The sequence below is a fragment of the Clavelina lepadiformis genome, chromosome 1 (genome assembly GCF_947623445.1).
Source record: "Clavelina lepadiformis chromosome 1, kaClaLepa1.1, whole genome shotgun sequence".
Lineage (NCBI taxonomy): Eukaryota > Metazoa > Chordata > Ascidiacea > Aplousobranchia > Clavelinidae > Clavelina > Clavelina lepadiformis.
Window position 1 is genome coordinate 24,419,741 of NC_135240.1, and position 19,675 is coordinate 24,439,415.

General features: G+C 34.8%; 2 protein-coding genes across 11 annotated transcripts; both read left to right on the forward strand.

The window, feature by feature from the left end:
* The first annotated feature begins 1,659 nt into the window (after positions 1–1,659).
* Positions 1,660–4,177, forward strand: LOC143445695 (uncharacterized). The gene is made up of 8 exons (XM_076944975.1): positions 1,660–1,822; positions 1,927–2,076; positions 2,240–2,532; positions 2,791–2,896; positions 3,118–3,265; positions 3,412–3,546; positions 3,704–3,824; positions 3,949–4,177. Exons 1-8 carry the CDS (start codon positions 1,660–1,662, stop codon positions 4,093–4,095), a joined length of 1,263 nt encoding a protein of 420 aa, XP_076801090.1. The 3' UTR covers positions 4,096–4,177.
* Positions 4,178–10,084: 5,907 nt separating this feature from the next.
* On the forward strand, positions 10,085–19,363 carry LOC143445657 (uncharacterized). 10 transcript variants are annotated; one of them, XM_076944925.1, is made up of 11 exons: positions 10,085–10,223; positions 10,536–10,683; positions 10,804–10,995; positions 11,253–11,339; positions 11,808–11,923; positions 12,812–12,980; positions 13,130–13,204; positions 15,432–15,572; positions 17,045–17,269; positions 17,343–17,481; positions 18,189–19,363. In XM_076944925.1, the coding sequence occupies exons 2-11, from the start codon at positions 10,632–10,634 to the stop codon at positions 18,310–18,312; spliced, it is 1,320 nt and encodes a 439-aa protein (XP_076801040.1). In that variant the 5' UTR covers positions 10,085–10,223; positions 10,536–10,631; the 3' UTR covers positions 18,313–19,363. The 10 variants fall into 10 exon arrangements, 4 of the variants coding, with proteins under 4 accessions (XP_076801040.1, XP_076801032.1, XP_076801048.1 ...); XR_013113851.1 differs by lacking the exon at positions 10,085–10,223 and having other exon boundaries at positions 10,483–10,683; positions 17,190–17,269; positions 18,189–18,330; XR_013113855.1 differs by lacking the exons at positions 10,085–10,223; positions 18,189–19,363 and adding an exon at positions 16,519–16,685 and having other exon boundaries at positions 10,483–10,683; positions 17,190–17,269; positions 17,343–17,393.
* The last annotated feature ends 312 nt before the right edge of the window (positions 19,364–19,675 follow it).

Here is a 19,675-nt window from a genome sequence, read left to right on the forward strand (position 1 = left end):
AAACACTTGTTTATTGTCGAGGTGTTATATCAATAACTAATTGTTAATTAATCAAAACTAGCTAATTAATAGCAAGTAAATATTGGAGTAATACTTCACTTCACGTTTGTTGAATATCTTAATTACTTAATTAGACGGTCAAAAGTTTCACTCCAAGCTTGTCGGAGTCTTTTTCAAAATTATTTTTGGCCCGAATTGTATGGGATAGATCTTTGCGGTCAGGAAAGTTTAAAAGCTATAAATTGACAAATTTGTCTGGAACCGAAACCTGATTTCTTGTACTTTCTATTAATTCTTTTTATGATGAAGTTATTATGTAATTCATCTTAAACTATGGAATGGCAGTCGTTGCCATAATTGTCTATGTGGGGAGTTTCATGAACATCATAAAATGAACCTTGTGATTCGTCAGTAATGAGTCATAATTATTTCTGAAAACTTGTGTTGTCACGATGTCTGACGCTAGATAGAGTTAATCGAACAAGTTCGAAACTTTACCAAATTTTTTGCTAATGTTCAATGACGTTCAGAAGACTTTATGCCCATTTTCATAAAAATATATCCGTAGGGCTGCAAATTTCACTTTCACCGCACATGTCTGCTGTGATGAAAAACGGTTTCTATATTTTGATGGTAAGGTCGTTCAAGTGTTCTAAACAAATACACTACACATTGTACAATCATTGATATCGTGCTGTTTAACTCGCCTTTGGACCGTCCCATCCACCTGCGCAAACTGTCCTTAACATACTTAACTAAGGCAACGAATACCAACACTCCGCCAAAGCGATGACGTTTAACTGTGTTGCCTCGGGGTGTTGTTACGGAAATAATCGTCATGAGAATACGAAACTCGCTTTAAGTACCCGTGCATGACCTCATCGATGGGAAAGTGACGTTGTAATCGGTCCAGACCACAATCTTCTGAATGTTGATAAAACGTTGCTTCAAGCGGCGTAGTTTTCACAAAAGAATTTTCACACAAACGCCAAATCAAACAAAACAAGTGGGAAAGTTTAACGTAGTTGTTGCATAATAATCTAATCAGTTTTGATATAATTTACAGCACTCGTAAATATTTGACGACGCAAAGAATTTTAATTGTAGTTTTTAATCTTTTTTGTCTCTTTGCTGGATGAAGCTCTGGAAACGCAATGTTTGTATTCACAGTATGGTAAACCATATAATTGTGGTATATAGTACGAGAAAGCAGACATTTATTCAAAATTGTGGAGTAAAAAGTTCAATTTATGAATGAATGAATCAACGGTCATAACAATTTATAAGTAATGCAGTTGCGTGAAAGTAAGAAAACATTTCATTCAACATAAAAAAATAAACAAAATTCCCGAAATTTTAACTATTTCTTTCAAACTGTAGTATGTAAAGATTTGTTTGTGAAAATTTCTGTCTTGCGTTTACTCTCTGAGAGCATAATTTTATAATTAAGAAATACCATTCGTTGTCAAACAACATGAAGTTAAAAACAGTTTTCGCAATTGCCCAGGGGCTGGAAATTATAATCAAATCTGTCATTTCTTCAAGTCTGTTCTGTAAAACTTGTTTTTTTGCTTGTTGTACTCTATTTACACTAAAAGACAAATTTTTTTTATAAAATTTTCCTCAAAAACGTTATATAAAGGAAAACGTCTTCTATGGATGTCATATCAGTCTCTTTTACAAATTTACGTTGTTCAAGACTTGCCAGAATCTATTTCAACAAAGATGGTCGAAAAAAACCGTGTATGTGAACTGCTGCTTTTAGTTCTTTGCAGTCAATGCCTAATCACCAACGCATTTCTCTTCAACCCAGGAAAACCACGTAAGCAGTTTTAGAAATTGTTCACCCTTGGATTCTACGATATACCTGTGTTGTTATGTCATAATGTGTTAAGATGCGTTAAAATGCTGACATTTGTACCAAAGGTGACTGTTTTGTTACTCCATGGACGGACTTCAGAAACTGTCGTCCGTTGGCAGATGGAACATCCGTGGAAACGAGAGTTAGGTACGTGACCCCAGCTAGCGGTGGTGGAAAGCCTTGCGCTGCAAACCTAAAAACGAAAGACACAAGAGGTGGGTTTACACAATTAAACCGTAAATAGAAAACTTAGGCTACTTGGAGTGTAAAAGGGTAAAAAAATTATCAATATCAAAGCAGCGGGCAATAAGCAATGTACTGTAAGTCGTAACCAAAAAATGGTATCTTGCCCAGTATAACCAGCATTTTCTTACGCAGCCTGTGGTTCAATTCCTGGAGGAGAAAGCCAAGTAGCGACCAACATCCTGCTAACAGCCGTTTCTTCACTCACTTCCGCATTTTCGTCTTCGACGGGAACGCTCGGTACCGGTACCACCAAGTTACCTCGTGAAAGGAACGCCAATGGTGATTATTGTGACGTCATAAAGACTCCTTCAGGAAATGTTCTTGCGTCTGGAAATTGTAGTCCTGATCTGAACCGTCGCAGGAGGTCGCTGAACCAGGAAGAAGAAACTTTCGGATCCTTTTTGAAAAGATTTCGTCGACAGACTGTAAGTGATGACCGACTATATTTCATTAATAATAAAAAGAATTTATTCTTTTTAAGTTCATTTATAAGGCACATTTTTCGATGTGTTAAGACTGAAGAGGAATCTCTCTGACAGTAAACATTTTCCTTTTATTTTCTTGCATTTTTAAATTCACCACAAACTTGTTTCGTCGTTCAAGAGGATGTAAAACTTATATGAATTAATATTTTTTTAAAACACAACTTTGTTCATACTTATTTGTTATATTTTTGTACATAGGTCGAACAGTTTAGCGACATTGTTCTGGTGCTTGATAAAAGTGGAAGCATCGGAACAGCTAATAACATGCAGGTTGTCAAGGACGTAGCAGCTGCTATTGTACACGGTATAGATCCACCTTTAAAAATACTTCATTTTTATCCCAATTGTTTGAAGTAAATCAACATAAATTTAAAAAGATATTGTGCTATAGGTATATTAATTTCTTTGGTCATTTTTTACCTTAAAACGGACAAACTCGTTAACTATTAAATAACAGTAGCCTGAAAACAGTTTTTCTTTAGTTGTGTGCAGCTAAAACTTTTAAAAGCAGTGTTGTTTTTACAGTAATTTGCGGCGCCATTGAGGTTAGTTCCGACCGAACAAGAGTTGCCGTGGCCTCCTTCGATAACACTTTCCGCCGTCTTATTGAAATGAATCAATTTCCGAGACAAGACCAAAAAGTAGCACTTGAAGCTGCCATCAAAAATTTGAGGTAATTAAGTTTCTATCTGAAAGTTTCCCAATCTAAACAAATACTTGTAAGAATTGGCTTAGCAAAGTATGTAGCGTACTGTATATAGTTTTCGCAGTCTTTCGGCAGTCATTGTAACAGTCTTAAATTTAAATGTTTTCAAATAGCATAAGTCCTGGTGGTGGAACTGCGTTGAACGAGGCAGTAGACCAGGCGAGAACTCTTGTGCTTCACGATACATCCAAAGGATCACGTTACAAGAATCCAAATGTGAAACAAATGACATTTGTTATTTCAGACGGGTAAGAAATTTCATCGGAGTTGTTCTCGTGCATGATCGTATTTATTATGTAGTTGCTTGTCAGATATAGCATTGCCATTGTACATAAATAAATATGCAGCGGTTTGTTAAAGCGTCGCTGCTGGTCGTTGATATTAGATTTTTACTTTCGCTTGCAGTTGTGGAAACAATAATCCTAACCTGACTCCGCAAATGGTAAGAGACCACTACAAGTCCGAAGGAAGCTGCATCGTCTCCATTTTCATCGGAAATAATCAAAATTGCAAATCTCACATGGAGGTATGCAATATAAAACAGAAATCAAAATAAACCCAAATAAATTTATCCTGTCATTTTTACATGTTATTTACAACTTTTAAGTTACATTGCAAGAAGCACAGAATAATTGATTGATTTATAACAGGCATTTGATACGGAATGTACATGTTTCCAACAATTCTTCTACTCCAGTTTTGAGGATGCAAAGAAAAATCTTGTTGATGTAGTCAATTCGGTACCTTCTGGGTACTGCGCTGCTCCTACATGGAATTCGCTGTTGCTAACATGTTAACCCTCAACGTTGTCTTTTATTTCCACTTAAAACGATCTTTACATCAATAATATTATAAAGAAATAAAATTATTGTACTTTCATCTGAAAATGTTTCTTTTTTTTATTGACTTTTGTAATGTATTGCGACGAGAGGAAAGTCACCAGACGTGAGAAAAAGTAATGATTTGTAAATAATAAGCAAGTAATTCGAACAGTTATTAATATATTAGTATATTAGTCAATTAGTGTGTATCAATCGGAACTTGCACAAAGGCTAATTCGGTAACCGGGTCTCGAGCGATAAAGAATCATCGTCGACTTTAAGTCGTGTAAAGACTTTCCTTAGTTATAGAATAAAGATTAATCATGATACCATGCCACAACATAACATACTTGGAAATGACAGTGTTACCGCAAGCACTATTTAATTATGCACGCAAAAACCGCAGTGTGTGATATGCGCCGCTCAGGTCACGAGAAAAGACATTAAGAGGCCAACATGACCATTCATTTGTGTAGTAACACGATAAGTGACAAATATACTCTTTAAACAACGGTGCAATATTATTGTAAGGTCGTGTGGCGACATATAGACCGCCAGAAACATACATATACAGTACTAAAAAGCACAGCACAATTAATAGGTTATAATGATACATCTTAACAAGTATTATTGTTGCATTGGTTTATGCTTGTCCTACATGTGGGCCACATTAGACAGAACTCCACTACGTAGTAAACAAAACTCTTTTAATAGCTGGTAACAACTATATTGTTGACGAGCGGAAATCACCATCGTACAGTACAAGCAAAGGGAGCGTAGGCATGCAATGTCTTAACCTATGCTGTAACTGGAAGCGGATATCCTATTTAAGTTGAAAATGATGGGGCTTAGATGGGAGTTTCTTTTCATCATTGGAGAGCTACCAGTCGACATTTTAGTAAAAACAGTTTTCTGAGACGATAACCGACACCGGTCATATTGGACAACTAATATTTTTGGTGTATAGTATTGTACGTGCTATACGAAAGTTATACGCAAAGAAATACTTACTACATTAACAGCAGGTGAAAATAAGAAATATCTATAACGGTCGTGTGTCGTTTGGCTGTTTTTGCAACGTGACAAAACTAAGTAATCAAAACGCTTTCATTCTAGAACAGTGGTTTCCAACCAGGGATCCACGGACCCTTGGGTTCCGTGATGAGGTTGCAGGAGGTCCGTGAGTGTACTGGAAATTGACAGAATTTAACAACAATATTCAATTAATTTCACGTGGATGTAAGGCAACAACTTGTAGGTGGGAAAATAATGTAGCGCCGTCAATTGTTTCCATATTTGGTTAAGAGATGTGATTTTGTTTTCTTTTTTTGCTGATTGTGACGTTTATCCAAACTCAGAGATTGAAATTACATGTGGAACCATAGTCTTTATGATGTCACAATTTCTCCTGGTTCAAAATGCCAAGCATTAGTAGCAGATCAGATATTAGCAATAGGACGGGTTGTTTAGCAAAAGGAGAGTTTGCAATAAAGCTTAGCAAAAGGACAGGTTGAAATGGCGGCTAAAAAAAGAAAATATAATGAAGAATACATATCATACGGATTTACCGTTACTTTGGATCGCGATGGTATGGAAAACCTCAATGTTTCCTTTGTGGAAAAGTTCTGGCTAATAGCAGCATGAAGCCAGTAACCTAAAGGAACACCTAAACGCTAATCACCCGGGAAAACGTTCCGACAGCGGCGACACATTTTTGCAAAAGAAGGCAAGATTGGAAAGCGGCGAAACTTTAGATAAGTACGGGTTTATTCCAACTGTAAAAGCCTTTGCTTGAAGCAAGTTACAAAGTTACTTTTCGGATTGCCAAGGAAAAAAGCCGCACACTATTGCCGAAACACTAATAATAAAACCCTGCTGTGCTCTAGTAATGACCGAAATAGTTTGTGGCTCAGAACAGAGAAAAAAACTTGAAAGTATACCGTTGTTATATCAAATAACGTTGTTAAATCGAGAATAGATGATATTTCAGAAAATATTCTCAAACAAGTGATGGAAGAATTGGCATCATCTCCTTTTCCAATTAGCTTGCAGCTTGACGAAAGCATTAATGTTTCTTATTGCAGTCAGCTCTTAAGTTATGTGCGTTAAGTTAATGGCGATAAAATCAAAGAAGAATTTTTGTTTTGTGAAACTCTTTTGGAAACTGCAAAGGCTAGTGCTGTATTTAGAATGGTAAACAAATTTTTCGTCAAGCAAAATTTTGACTGGAAAAATAAATTGGGCTCAATTTGTACAGATGGAGCACCAGCGATGCTCGGAAATAAATCGGGTTTTGCCACTTTAGTCAAAAACGAAGCTCCTAATGTAAACGTTACTCTTTGCATGCTGCACAGGCATGACTTAGCAGCAAAAAGTTTGCCATTAACTCTCAAACAAGTTCTGTCAGTTTGTGTGAAAATGGTTAATTTTATCAGAAGCCGAGCCATTAATCATCGTATCTTCAAAGCTCTCTGCCGGGAACTTGGGTCAGATCACGAGGTGCTTTTGTATCATTCAGAAGTACGTTGACTTTCCAGAGTAACCAGTTTGATTTCTTGATTGTGTACTTGATTGCAGCCAATTATTGACAGTGTTTTGAACCGTGTTGAATAAACCGTGTTTTGCTTATCTGTACAAACTTACCAAAACGGCTCTTATTTTCAGACAGACAATGCAAATACGGATTAAATCCGTGAAGTGAATCCAATGAAAGCAGATCACACCACACGCTTGCTTTATTTGATAATGCGACGTAAAGTGATAAAACATTCAAACGTCTACAAAGTAATGTTACGTAATGTTTTGAATTCTGTAAAATAGTTTTACGAGTTTCGTAAAAAAATATGTTGGAGAGATATTGGTTTATAATATGTAGCCTATGAGCAATTTTGAATTCACTTTAGCGAAAGTGTTCATAAAAGATTATATGCAAGATATAAGCACTGCACGGATGCTGGTTCCACTTCAGTAAAATGCTGCACAGAAAACTTTGGTAATTTAAATTGGGTCTGTAAACATTTGCTTTACAGTCGACAACCAAGTGGCGGAACACGGTAATGCGTTAAATGGTCCATTTTTGTCTGAAAACAACCGTCAGAAATTTCTTGAAAAAACTAATTTGGTACAGAGGTACCGGTATCAGCACTGAAGAAGTACCGCGTTACAGTAATTCGGTACTATAGTACCGCGATACTGTCCACCTATGACTATAATAAAACTTGCTAACCTGTTTAGAATTTAACACAGCCATTTGTGATAATATTGCCCTAAGTTTTGACTGAACTAGAATTGGAGTAGCAGCTTTTGACCATGGTTTCTATCGGCTTATTGAACTAAACCAATACAGCACTACGGGAAACAAGGCTACATTAGAGCAGGCCATAAAAGATTTACCGTAAGTAAAATAAACTTATTAATATGTCGTAAATTGTTGAATAAATGACCGTACTTTGCAAACTCCGTAAAGTACATGATCTGCCGTTGATATTTTGATTCATATAAAGGCGTTAAGGTATAATCAAATATTACAAATGAACACCTTTAAAGCTGTAATGAAATGATTGTTTATCGTTCCTTAGCCTGTAAGGGCGACCACTTCAATTACAAAGTTTGTCTCTTGAATTGTCGTCCTCGATGATAAATGAGTCTCAGGTCGTTGTTTCGCTTCTCTTAATCTTAGAATCAATTGTACACCATGACAACTGTATAAACTGTTTATATTGTTTCTTGTTTAAACGATTACATTAAATAAGACATTGGGACAGCTACATAATAAAGTCGACCACTTTCTAGGGTTAACTTCGTAGACGTAGACTGTAAAGTGATGACTCGTAATGCACGCACAGTAAGAGAGAAGCAATCGATTACGTCACGCAGTGTTATGCTTCGCTGATTCGATAGACGAGAATTCTATGTCGTACACAATTTTATGTTACATTAATCGATATATTTATCACAAAGCATTGAAAAACAAACATGCATCTCTTTTTACTCAACAAAGTATAAAAAGCGGCGGCTCAACTCACTTGTCAAAAGCCATGGAACGCACCAGGACTGAAATGTTGAGAGATAATGCCAATGCGCACGTCATGGTGATCCAAGAGTTCGAAAGATGGTATTTGTAATTTCCGACGGGTGAGGTTTTTAACAACAAGCCGACTCTAAATTATCTATTTTTGGGCGATTGTTTGATATAGATTATAGAGTTTAGAGATTCCCTCATTCCGAAACCCTTACTTTATAGTACAGTACAGAGTAGACGTCGTACAGAATTTATTGATAAATATGTTTGTAAGAATGTACGTTACTTGAAACAACTGTAGTCTACTGAGAAGTGAGTAGCCTACTGTACAAGATAAATCAATTTAAGATGTTACAATAGGATGAATCATATTAAATAGGAATTATTAACGTATTGTGTGGTAATTTGACGTAATGGTCCCCCCCAAGAGTTTGGAAGCCTCTGAGTTAACTGATCTAGGCCAACTGGTTAGTATATAGGTTATTCTGAATATATAACATAGCCTTGTGGCTGGCCAAAGAATCGGTAAACAACTTTAACTAATTAACCAGGATACCGGTAACTAACTTCACGTTTTGAATATTTAACCAATTACTAACTTTCACTGTGAAAAGTAACCAAAACTACTGAACTGGTAAATAACATCATGACGGTTCTATTGTTGTCATGCTGTGTACGATCTCTATTGCTGCATCAGACAGTGTATTTATGAACACAATCTTAGTCCAAGAGCTTCAAAGTTGCAAATTCTATTGGTCTATTTTGCAAAACCCAGTTAGAACTAAAAAAATTAATTACGATTTCCTTATTGTTTGCTCTGGGTAAACAAAACCCTTTATTCCCACATTACTGCTTTATCAAATCGTTCCTACAATTCTATGTAGCTTGCTGTTTCCATGGAAGGTTTACCAATTTTTAAAGCTGCTGAAATTTTGACACATCCAACTAACAAAGGTGTGGTTGGATATGGAAGCAGTGGAAGAATCAGATACTGCAGACATAAACAACTCGGTGAATGTGCGGTAAAATGCTTTGCCATATCAGGAGATGCACAGTTGATTGAGGAAAGGAAAAAAAAGTGTCATAACCTTGAAACTCAAACACTAAATTCGAGCAACTTAGGCTTTATTAAAAACAGAATTGAACAGACCTAAAACAAATAGAATCAGTTAGGCGAAACGTGACAGCTATATAACATTTATATATGTGAACTTATACTATTAAGCAGCCGACCCACCGACACTGCGCTTGCTACTGAAATGACGTTCTACAGTTCTATTTAAGGCGGCGAAGCAATTAAGGCGTGAGGCAAGGCGTAAACAATTAAAGCGTGAGGCAAGGCGTAAACAAAGGAATGTTAATACATTGGAATGTCACCACAAAAAGTGAGAGTAAACTTGTTTGCCGGTACTTTGATAGCTTATTACAGAAAAGTTTACTGTTCCGGTTCAAAAGTTAAACATGACTAATCTTTTGCTGTTTTTTAAAAGTATTTTTATTAACAAGCTTAAACAAATAATCCTAGATATAGATATGCTGTAATTGAGTAGTACTGTACTATAATATACTGCATGAATGATGATTACACCTGCAATGATTACACACTGTTCTTTTTCAGAATATTAACTGAAGCTAAAATATTACAAAACATGACCCACAAGAACATTATGCAAGTTCATGGGGTTACAAGTTGGTCAAACTCCATGGGTATTATAACAGACTTCTTTAAATATGGAAATCTGGAAGATTTGTTGTTGAAATCTAATAAATTAAAAGACATTCCCTGGCCTCTTAGATTACGAATTGCCATAGAAATCAGCCAAGCTCTTTCTTTTCTTCATAACTATAAGCGATCAAAAGCACTTGTTCATGGAGATCTAAAACCACAAAATATTCTAATTACTGATGATCTGAGGGCAAAGTTAGGAGATTTTGGTTCGGTTACTTTGATTGCATTTACTGGTGCATCATCAATGTCAACTACAGTGCCAAGCAATACCCAACACACTCCTTTGTACACTGCTCCGGAGTTTTTGAAAGATGTTTGTCAAACAAAACGAACTACCAAGATGGATGTTTACAGGTAAGATATATACATGTTATATGTTGCATATTTACACTTTGATTTTATTGGGAACAAACCTTGAAAATTTTGTGCGCTCCATGCTTACATTGTGTTAATTTTGCTGTTTACCTTCATGCTTTTTTAGGACTTTTTTCTGTTCAAATACAAATAGAATATTTATTGTTGTTTAAGTTGTTAACAAAACTTGTAATTTTAAAATTGCATTATACAGTTACGGGATGATTTTGTATGAGCTTTTAACAAGACTGGTGGTGTTTCATGGAGCCACAGTTCATGTACATGTAGTGGTTAGTGCGATTATTTCTCAAGGACAGAGACCGTCTTCAAAATACTTAGACAAACGACAAAGTGCAGGAAACTTTAGAGCCTGGGGATCGTGAAATTTTTACAACTTTAAAAAGCATTATGGAAAGATGTTGGGCTAAAAATCCTTGTGATCGACCTCAAATTGAATCAGGTCAAGCACAGGACTTGTGCGATACTCAAATATGTTGCAGCAATTATACCACAAATTTGCAACTGGAAGCAAGAATTACTTCTTGTATAGTTTTAAATTACTATTATAATATATTTCAAGTTCAAGATGAGCTTAAAGCAATGAACGACAAGAACGACTTTGAGAGGCAACTCCCACAAATGGTAACTCAAGTCTTAAGTGAAATGGAGCCCATTCCTGTAGAACATAATGATGATGAAAGCTATGTAGGTTTGCATTGTTTCAGTTTTCCATTTGAGAAGATAACACAATCAACTGATTTCAAAGAAGACGGTGTGTGAAGAGCATTTAGTTTAAACCTTACAATATTGATTTTATCACAAAATATTAATTGTGTATATAGCTGCGGTGTACTTATATATATAATATTTAACTAACAACCTGTATTTTTTGCACTGTTTTTTTTTTCTAGCCACATTATGTAGGAGTCTACACAAGCTTCTTAATTGTGATTAATAACTAACTTAAACCAGACACACAAAATTTAACATCTGCCATTTTATATACCTGCTTATTAATTTTTTTGTTAGTTGCATACACTGAGAGACCAAAACCCAAGCCTGTGGAGTTGCCATTGACAAGCATTCATGCAAGAGAAAATGATGCAATTATTTCAGGTATGTAGCATTTCAAACTCCAATCAAGACGTTTTGAAGCTAATGAACGTAGGATTATTGAATTTTGTTCCGTGGGAAACTTGCATGTAATGTAGATGCATTGCAAGGCAAAAACTGAGTAGTTCCCCAGGGTTCAGCTGAAAAGTTTGAGATCGATTGTACACAAGTTTCTGAATTTAGAAAAAAACTTAAAAGTTAATGTGTATCATTAAGTTGCTCCTGTGTACAGGATGTTCCCTTTTTTTGGTGAAAAAGTCATACAAAATTTGTTCTGCGACTGTAGCCAACCAACTTGAATAAAGTAATTAAGTGTTAACTGTACTAGGCAAAAGGCATTCATTCTGCATACACACCAGACATGATAGTAGCTGATTGTATCAAGCGTATACATACAAGTGTGCATGTAGAATACCTGGACAAAAATAGAGTTCACAGAAGTTTGTACAATTAATATATTTCTTCATGCAGAGTCAATTTTTGTCATTTCATCTGTAATGGAAAGATACCGACATGGGCCACCTGCAGAAATTCCCTACCACCTGCAGAAATTTCAAACCTCGCCACCCAAGCTTGAGTTAATTTCTGTATGTTTATAATTTTTAATATAAATCTGAAACATATTGTATATATGGTGTGAAATATAAATTATAACTTAAAGTTAAATTCAGGAAGTTTTGTAACAACATATATCAAACTTGTCGTCGTCGTTTTGGTTTTCAACTGAACGTCGTTTTGGTTTTCATTTTCCCGGTATTAGTGTCAACTGTAGATGATGTTTTTTGAATTTTATTACAGCCATTTATTGATATTATTACAACCATTTCAAATTTAATTCTTCAATCTTTACATTAGATTATTTTTTAATAACTTAATAGCAGTATTTATTGTATAGCATGGCCTAATCTTATTTGCGTGCAGCGGAAACTCCTTAATTTACTTCACTCAACTAAACATACGTTTAGTATATAGTATAAACAATAGTATATATCTTCGCACTAACAAAAATATTTTGAAAAAAGATTTGCAAATTCCAATTAATAAAAGTTAAACATAGACATATTTTTATTATTCTTTTGCCAAAACCGGTAAGGCTATGTAGCCAGAAATATACCTATGTTTAACTTTAATCAAGTGGAATATGCAAATCTTTTTTCAAAATATTTTTGTCAGTGCGAAGAAATATACTATTAACAGTATTTGTCTCAAAATCAGTCAAAAAAACATTCATCAGGTTATCTTAAAGTGTATGCAGCTGCTCTTTCAAATGTATGAAATAGGTTTTGAAGTTTAATTGGTGCAATTATTTCAACAAAATATCAGTTTAATGGGCAGCTTCATTATCAAGTTAAGCAAGATCAGATAACTCAAATTTTAAATAATAGAGTTAACTAGCACCAGTTTACTTGTTTTTTTGCTCTTACAATATAATATATATATTCAGTTTTTAAAAAGTTGTGCTTCTTCATATTTAGAGTTTTTATGTCGATGGTAACCTGGGCATCATGGTTGCAGCAGGAAACAAAGTGTTCCTACTTGGACCACGAGTGTACTGTATCGATACTGATGAAGAAAATCCCAAATGGACGGAAAAAAAGTCAATGAATGAGCCAAGAATGTGTCTCTCAGCTGTTGTGTTTAAAGGTCCTTTTAGAATTAAACATCTTGTAATTTTTTGTATTACTTTAGACTGTAACTGTTTTTCGTAACATTAGAAATTAGTTACGGTAAATGTCTGTCTGGCGATATCATTGCTTTGCTTCCTTGTCTTTTATGATTTGTTGTTGATGTAGGCAAAATCTATGTCATTGGTGGACAGAGCAAAAGGAAAGAAACGCCAACGATTTTTCAAAGTGTGAAAGATTTAGGTGAGTTTTGTGGCGTTCAAAGTAAACATCAAAATATTTCCAATTGGAACTAGTTACAGCAGTGAAATGATACTGAGCTGTTTTCATCTTTATCGGTAGTAGGTTGTCATCGGTGTTTCCAACCCAGGTTTTCTTGAACCCATTTTTTGTGCAGCCCGAAAGTTAAGTTTTAAAATTTAAACACTCTGGTTTTTTATTTAATGACAAATCAAGGTTGTTTTTACGTTTGAGAGGAAAAAGGCCACAGTCTCGTACGCCAATCAAGATCAATACAACCATGGTAAAAATCACAGAACGATACGGGAAGAAAACCTTTACTTTATATGACTTTGTGCAGATCCTTTTCACACTACGCTTGCAAAAGTCCATGGTCCGGTTTTCACTTTTTCATGTCAATTTAATCATGACAAGTATTTTGGTATTTATGATTAAACAATAGATTGGTTTTTATTATCATCAAGTCGACATTAATGCACCGAGAAAGGGCTTTTCAAGCCATGTGTCTATTTTTCAAGAAAATCGGGAACAGATTGAAGGACGTGAGTCTTGAGGCTTTAACTTCTTTGCATCAGTACTGCAAGAATCAATGAAGACTGTGCTTCAGAAATCAATGCTTAATTACTAATTCGTTACTAAAAGACAAGCTGAATATATTAGCGATTTTTGCTGTATTATCAAGTTTTTTATCGTGAAAAAATTAATATCTTTAAACACCGGAAAAAACTGAGTTTTTAATCAAAGTATCCAAAACTTGTATTTTGATATTTTGACTAGACTTGAAAATCCTAGTTGTTCCAGTAAGGCGCCTAAAGTGGATAAAGATGTCACAACATCCCAGCTTTAGCCTAATCCAGTGCCCCACAACTGATGTAGTATGTCGTGTCACGATGTCAGGCACTGCTAGCGCTAGAAGTGTCACAGTAAAACCTGGACATGCTTTTCTTCTGATAAAGAAGACCTTTTAACAGTTTTGTTACACAACAGAGCAATTCACAATTTGGGACACAAAACACCTTACAGTAAAAACTTGAACATTTATTGTGCACCATTTTTCTTGTGGAACCTGCATTTTACCTTGTGGTTAAAGCTTCCCCATGTTATGTATTTGGATAAAGCTTTGACTTTCTTCAGTAGAGTAAATAATTGATGTAAAGGAGGAACGACCGAAATGGTAGCAACCCAAAATGATAACGAAGTAAACAAACAATAACATCAAGTTGCTCTATTTAACACTGAGCTAAAAGTTCAGCAACTGTGCTTAAAACAAGAAAAAAATATCTTTATAAAATAAATTATGATGCGTTTTCCTGTTCCCTATGTTTTTAGGTATATTTTTAAAAGAGCTATACTGCCGAATTTTTTAATTTGTAAGTATGTTACGAAAAAAATGACGGTACTGGAAAAAGTGTTACAGAACATGCCGGCACTAAAAAGTGGGGCCTTTTTTTCAAATGTCTGAGATATATCAGTTTTGATATTAAAATACAGAGATCAAATTCGAATGGAGTTAGTACGTTGGTAGCAGACATAGTTATGATTGTACTTTATTTAAAAGCAATTTCAGCCTTTTCAAAACTTTGAAATGATTGAACAGTTTTGATACTAGTTTTCATATAGCTTTCAAAAGTAGCTTTTAAATGTATTTTTCGACATAGCTTTCAAATGTATTTTTAATAAATTTAGCAACAGTTCAAATTGGGTGAAACGCACCAGGCGTTTACCTCAAAGCTCGAGAAATTAAATGGCTATACCAGGAAATGAGCACCAGTAAACAAATTTTTCAATTTCAAAACTCATACATACTCAACTCTTACACTTTTGAACAGTCTTAGTCGACTGTTTAAAAAAACAATAAAGGAAATATATCTATCAGACAAATGCGTGCAAACAAACTTAGTAACTGGAACTGGAGTTGAAAAATCATTGCATTGAAAAATGAAAAATCATTGCTAAGTTTAAGAGTTCATAAACTTCCTAGACTAAGGTCAAGGATATAGATTTCGATGCACTGTCATTCCAACCTTCGTCAGGCAAGAACCACTGTGACAAGTAGTATATACATGTAGCCAATGCTGTAAAAAATCAGACTGACTGTAAAAAGACTTTAAACAAAGACTGTCTGCTTGATAGATACTTTGATTCATATATCCTTTTTGACATACATTTTTAAGCACTCTATTACTTAACACTGTATTGTCGTACTAATATCTATTTGTTGTTTTTGCAGTTATATTGCGCAACAATTTTGCCTATGCCAATTCTTTGCTTGTGAGCACTGAATCTTATGACATTGCGGCAGATACATGGACATATGAAAGTGGCATGTCTGGATTAAGGTTTGATTTCCCAAGAATGGATGACCATGCTGGTGGGTATATAAATATGTCATATATGAAGTTGAGTATAATGTGTAATACCGCACAAATCTGTATAATAAGCCATGTATAAAACTAGCCAAGATTCTATGTGTGGTAGCAGCTCTAATCAGGGCAGCATCTTTATTTTTTGCCATAATAAACTTCAATAAATAAGTAATCAGTAAGCTTATCATATGTATCACAGGTAATGTGTTGGTGATCGTGTTGATCAATAGTTACGTTTGTAGGGTAATTTTACTCACCTCTTTCAAGTCTTCTTTGTTAATAAGACAACGATTTTACATTCCTAAAAGATGCTTTTAATTTGGTAATTTTTAGCATCATTTCATTTGCCTTCAAATCAAGGCAACTTTAAATCAAGTAGACACGGTAGGTCCAATACTAACAATAGAATAGATTAAAGCAACAGGTTTATTTTGAATGCAATAGTGTGGTGCTGATATTGTAACCTGTTTGTATTGACATTTATTACATCAGGCGATTTTTAATGATCCATTCAGTTTATCGTCTTGAAGTCTAAGTAATTTGCAGAGTTAGGTAAAAGAAATTTTAACTTGACTCACAGCCCAGCTATGGCCTTTTCAATAGGTAGTTTGTCGATCTTATCTGACGAATTTTATAATTTTGAATCTCTATGGCCCCATGTTCAAGAAATTAGGTTACTTTGAAAAGTCTAGGTAAGTAATTCAAAAATTAATTTTAAAAAGTTTTTGGTAGGAAGATGTCCCCTTAATCAAGAATCCCTGTTTCTGACCCGTAAAAACAATTAGTAAATCGAGCCTTGCAGCATAGCCTACATATATTTTTTCTTCCAATAGTAAATTGCCCAGTGTGGTTCACAGAAAGCATTTAGTATTTTTTAAGGCCCAAACTGATTAACTCACCAGTTTGTAATTTTAACCATTTATAACACGTTTTTGCTTCCTCTTTGATTAGGTTGAATGCACTCGTGTTTGGGAAAAAATTCAAATTCATTCCAAGTAGGGACGGCACTGGTAAATGCATTTAAAAGGTAACAACCATCTGGATTTTCACACAAATATTCACCCAGCTTTTCCCAATGTGGGTGAGACGCCTGTGAGATTTGGGGACCCAAAAGTCAAGTGAGAGTTTACCTTGGGAAAACAAAAATAAAATATAGGCTTTTGAAAATATCTGATCGAATGTTTTGGATGGGGAATATATTATTTTTATATAGAAATAGCTATAACTTTTAGATAGTGGCTTACTAATGACTTTCAGAACAAGATTTATCGCCCCTGTTGAGAAACACTGCAATAGACAGTAACCCATTGGCTTACTAGCTAGGCATATTCACAAATTGTTTATTGATCTGTTGAATAATTGTTTATTACTAATCGTGTTATTTTCATGTGTGTATGCATTTTTAGTTATTGTTTGTGTATGTGCATTTTAAGAAAGTTTTTTTTAATTGGTATTGTATGGTTTAATGTTTCTGTAGATGGCATGCTATGGTATTCAAAAAAAATCAAGTTTCATAAACCACTAGAAATTGACCGCAAGAAGCGCAACTCTACTTTTTACAAACTTGGTTTGATGTCTAATGTTTCGACTGTGTATGAATGGACATTCAATTTTTCAAACAGAAATGAAAGCCTTCAACTTACTTTTGAAAAACATTCTGAGATACATGTATTTTGGTTCAAGAACAAGATATATTTTGCATGTAAGTTAATCCTGATCTTAGCAGGCAATGATAGACAAAATAAATTCAGATACCAGGACAATTATTTTTCCAGGCCCAAACACGACAGAAGTGAAAGCATATGACACAGAAGAAAGTTTTTGGAAAGGATGCCAGAAAATTCCCATGACGGATCCTACCTATCCGCCCTGTTGGTCATGTATTTATAAAGATAAGTTTTATTTCTTTGAAATGTAAGACCTGTTCAGATTCAATATTTGGTTGCATTTTACAAAGTAGCTGTTTTGCCATTTTCTATAAATTAGACCACATGCTATTTTTGGCTACCACTATTTCGCTGGAAAAATCATGTTTTCGAAGCTAATTTTCACATTTTCTTTTTAACCTAACTTAAATTTTCTAACATAATAATCTAAGGCTATCTTCTAATCTAAATCTAACTCCAATAAAACCTTAAATAGCTAAGATCAACTTTTTGCATACCCATCCTTCTGACCGCCTATCTTTAACAACAGGCTGCATGACCTACGTACTGTGAAATAGTAACTTCGCTTTTTTAATAAGCATACCTAGCTTAAGTTTTTGGGTAAGTGTAAGCATTTGCTGAACATAACAGCCAGCTATGTTTATTCACATGGACACTAATAGGTATGATTTTTGACTGTGGCAGTCACTCTAGCTTGACTCTAGTCATGTCAACTTGTTTCAGTCTTTTCAGACAATTGATTTCATTGTTCCGAGTTATTGCAACGCTGGTTACTTTGCTTTAATTCTCACATTTTTAATGTAGGATGCTTGTGCTTTCACATTTTGCAAGCAATATTACCGATAACTAATACTTCTACTTAAATAAATTAATGATAAGATCATAAAGACATCATAGGCATTAGATCATAAAAACCGTTTGCAACCAGAAATACTAATAACGTTAATTTTTCAGGTCAAAACTGGATGGTTACAAGGACAAGCTCATAGTCCATGCATACAACCCCCGACGAGATGAATGGAGGACCTTTATGGCGAATTTACATGATGTAGTATTGGCTGTTGCAGCAAGCAAATAAATAGTGTTTTTGCTTGTTCGTTTGGGACGTGCCGATCCCAAACGTCACCATTTTTTAATTTTCTCACAAACTGAGCTTTATTTTTGGTTTAATCCGAACTTTTGTTTTTTCGACCAAAAATAAAAACGTATTAGTTATTCCATGATTTTCTACTGCGGGAATAGTTTTTAATCTTGCTCATCCTGTCATTAAGTTCAAACAATTAGTGCATAATTATAAGGTCACGCATATAGGCGGTGCCACTGAAATATTTCTGTTCTTTTTACGCCAATATGTTTTATACAATACACTATTAGTATATGGGCCTGAAAAAATCTCTTTGTGAAATGGTTTCTGTTATTACATCAACTACAAGTAATGCATATCTCGAGGACATAGGCTTTGGATGTAGCCAGCAATATTTCAATAAAAACATTCCTGCCTTCTAGAATCAGTTTCCTTGTTTGTTTTATTATGACGTCTTGGGCTCGAATCCGAGATTTTTCCACAACCCTGTTGTGCGCACACAAGTTTGTTTCTTGTGAAAGAATTTTGATATAAAAGAAAGCCTTGAAAGTTATCTTCAAAATTGTTGCCAATTTCTCGGCCGTTGCCAGACCTTCGGCGGACATCGTGACCTTGTACTGTAGAATTGGGCGTGTAGCTGTTAAGCAGATATGACCGATTAGCCTGAGCTAAGAACTTTTTGTTTTTAACCGCTTGCCAGGCTCAGCAGATCTGTTCTCCGTGCTTGCATTAGTTTCTAACTTGCTTGTGGTCCGAAAATTACTGAAATCTTATTTTTATGCATATCTCGTTTATTACTTTTTTCGGTTTTTGCAAAACTAAAAAGCAGTGTACAGCCGATTATAATAATGTATGGTCAAAATTGCCGTTTTTCTCTAAACTAAATCAAGCTATAATATATCATAGCTATACATCATTTACCTTACCCAGATGACGTCAATATTGTGTGCTTCGACTGTATTTGACGCATAACAAGTTTGATTTCTTGATTGTGTGCTTGCAGCCAAATATTGGCAGTGGTGCAATAAACCGTGTTTTGCTTATCTGTACAAACTTACCAAAACGGCTCTTATTTTCAGCCAGACACTGCAAATACGGATCAGATCCGTGCAGTGAATCCAGTGAAAACAGATCACACCACACGCTTTATTTGATAATGTGATGCAAAGTGATAAAACATTCAAACGTCTACAAAGTAATGTTTTGAATTTTGTAAAACAGTTTTACGAGTTTCGTAAAAACATATGTTGCAGAGATATTGGTTTATAACATGTATGAACAATTTTGAATTCACTTTGGCGAAAGTGTTCATAAAAGATTATGCAAGATAATATGCACTGCACGGATGCTGGTTCCA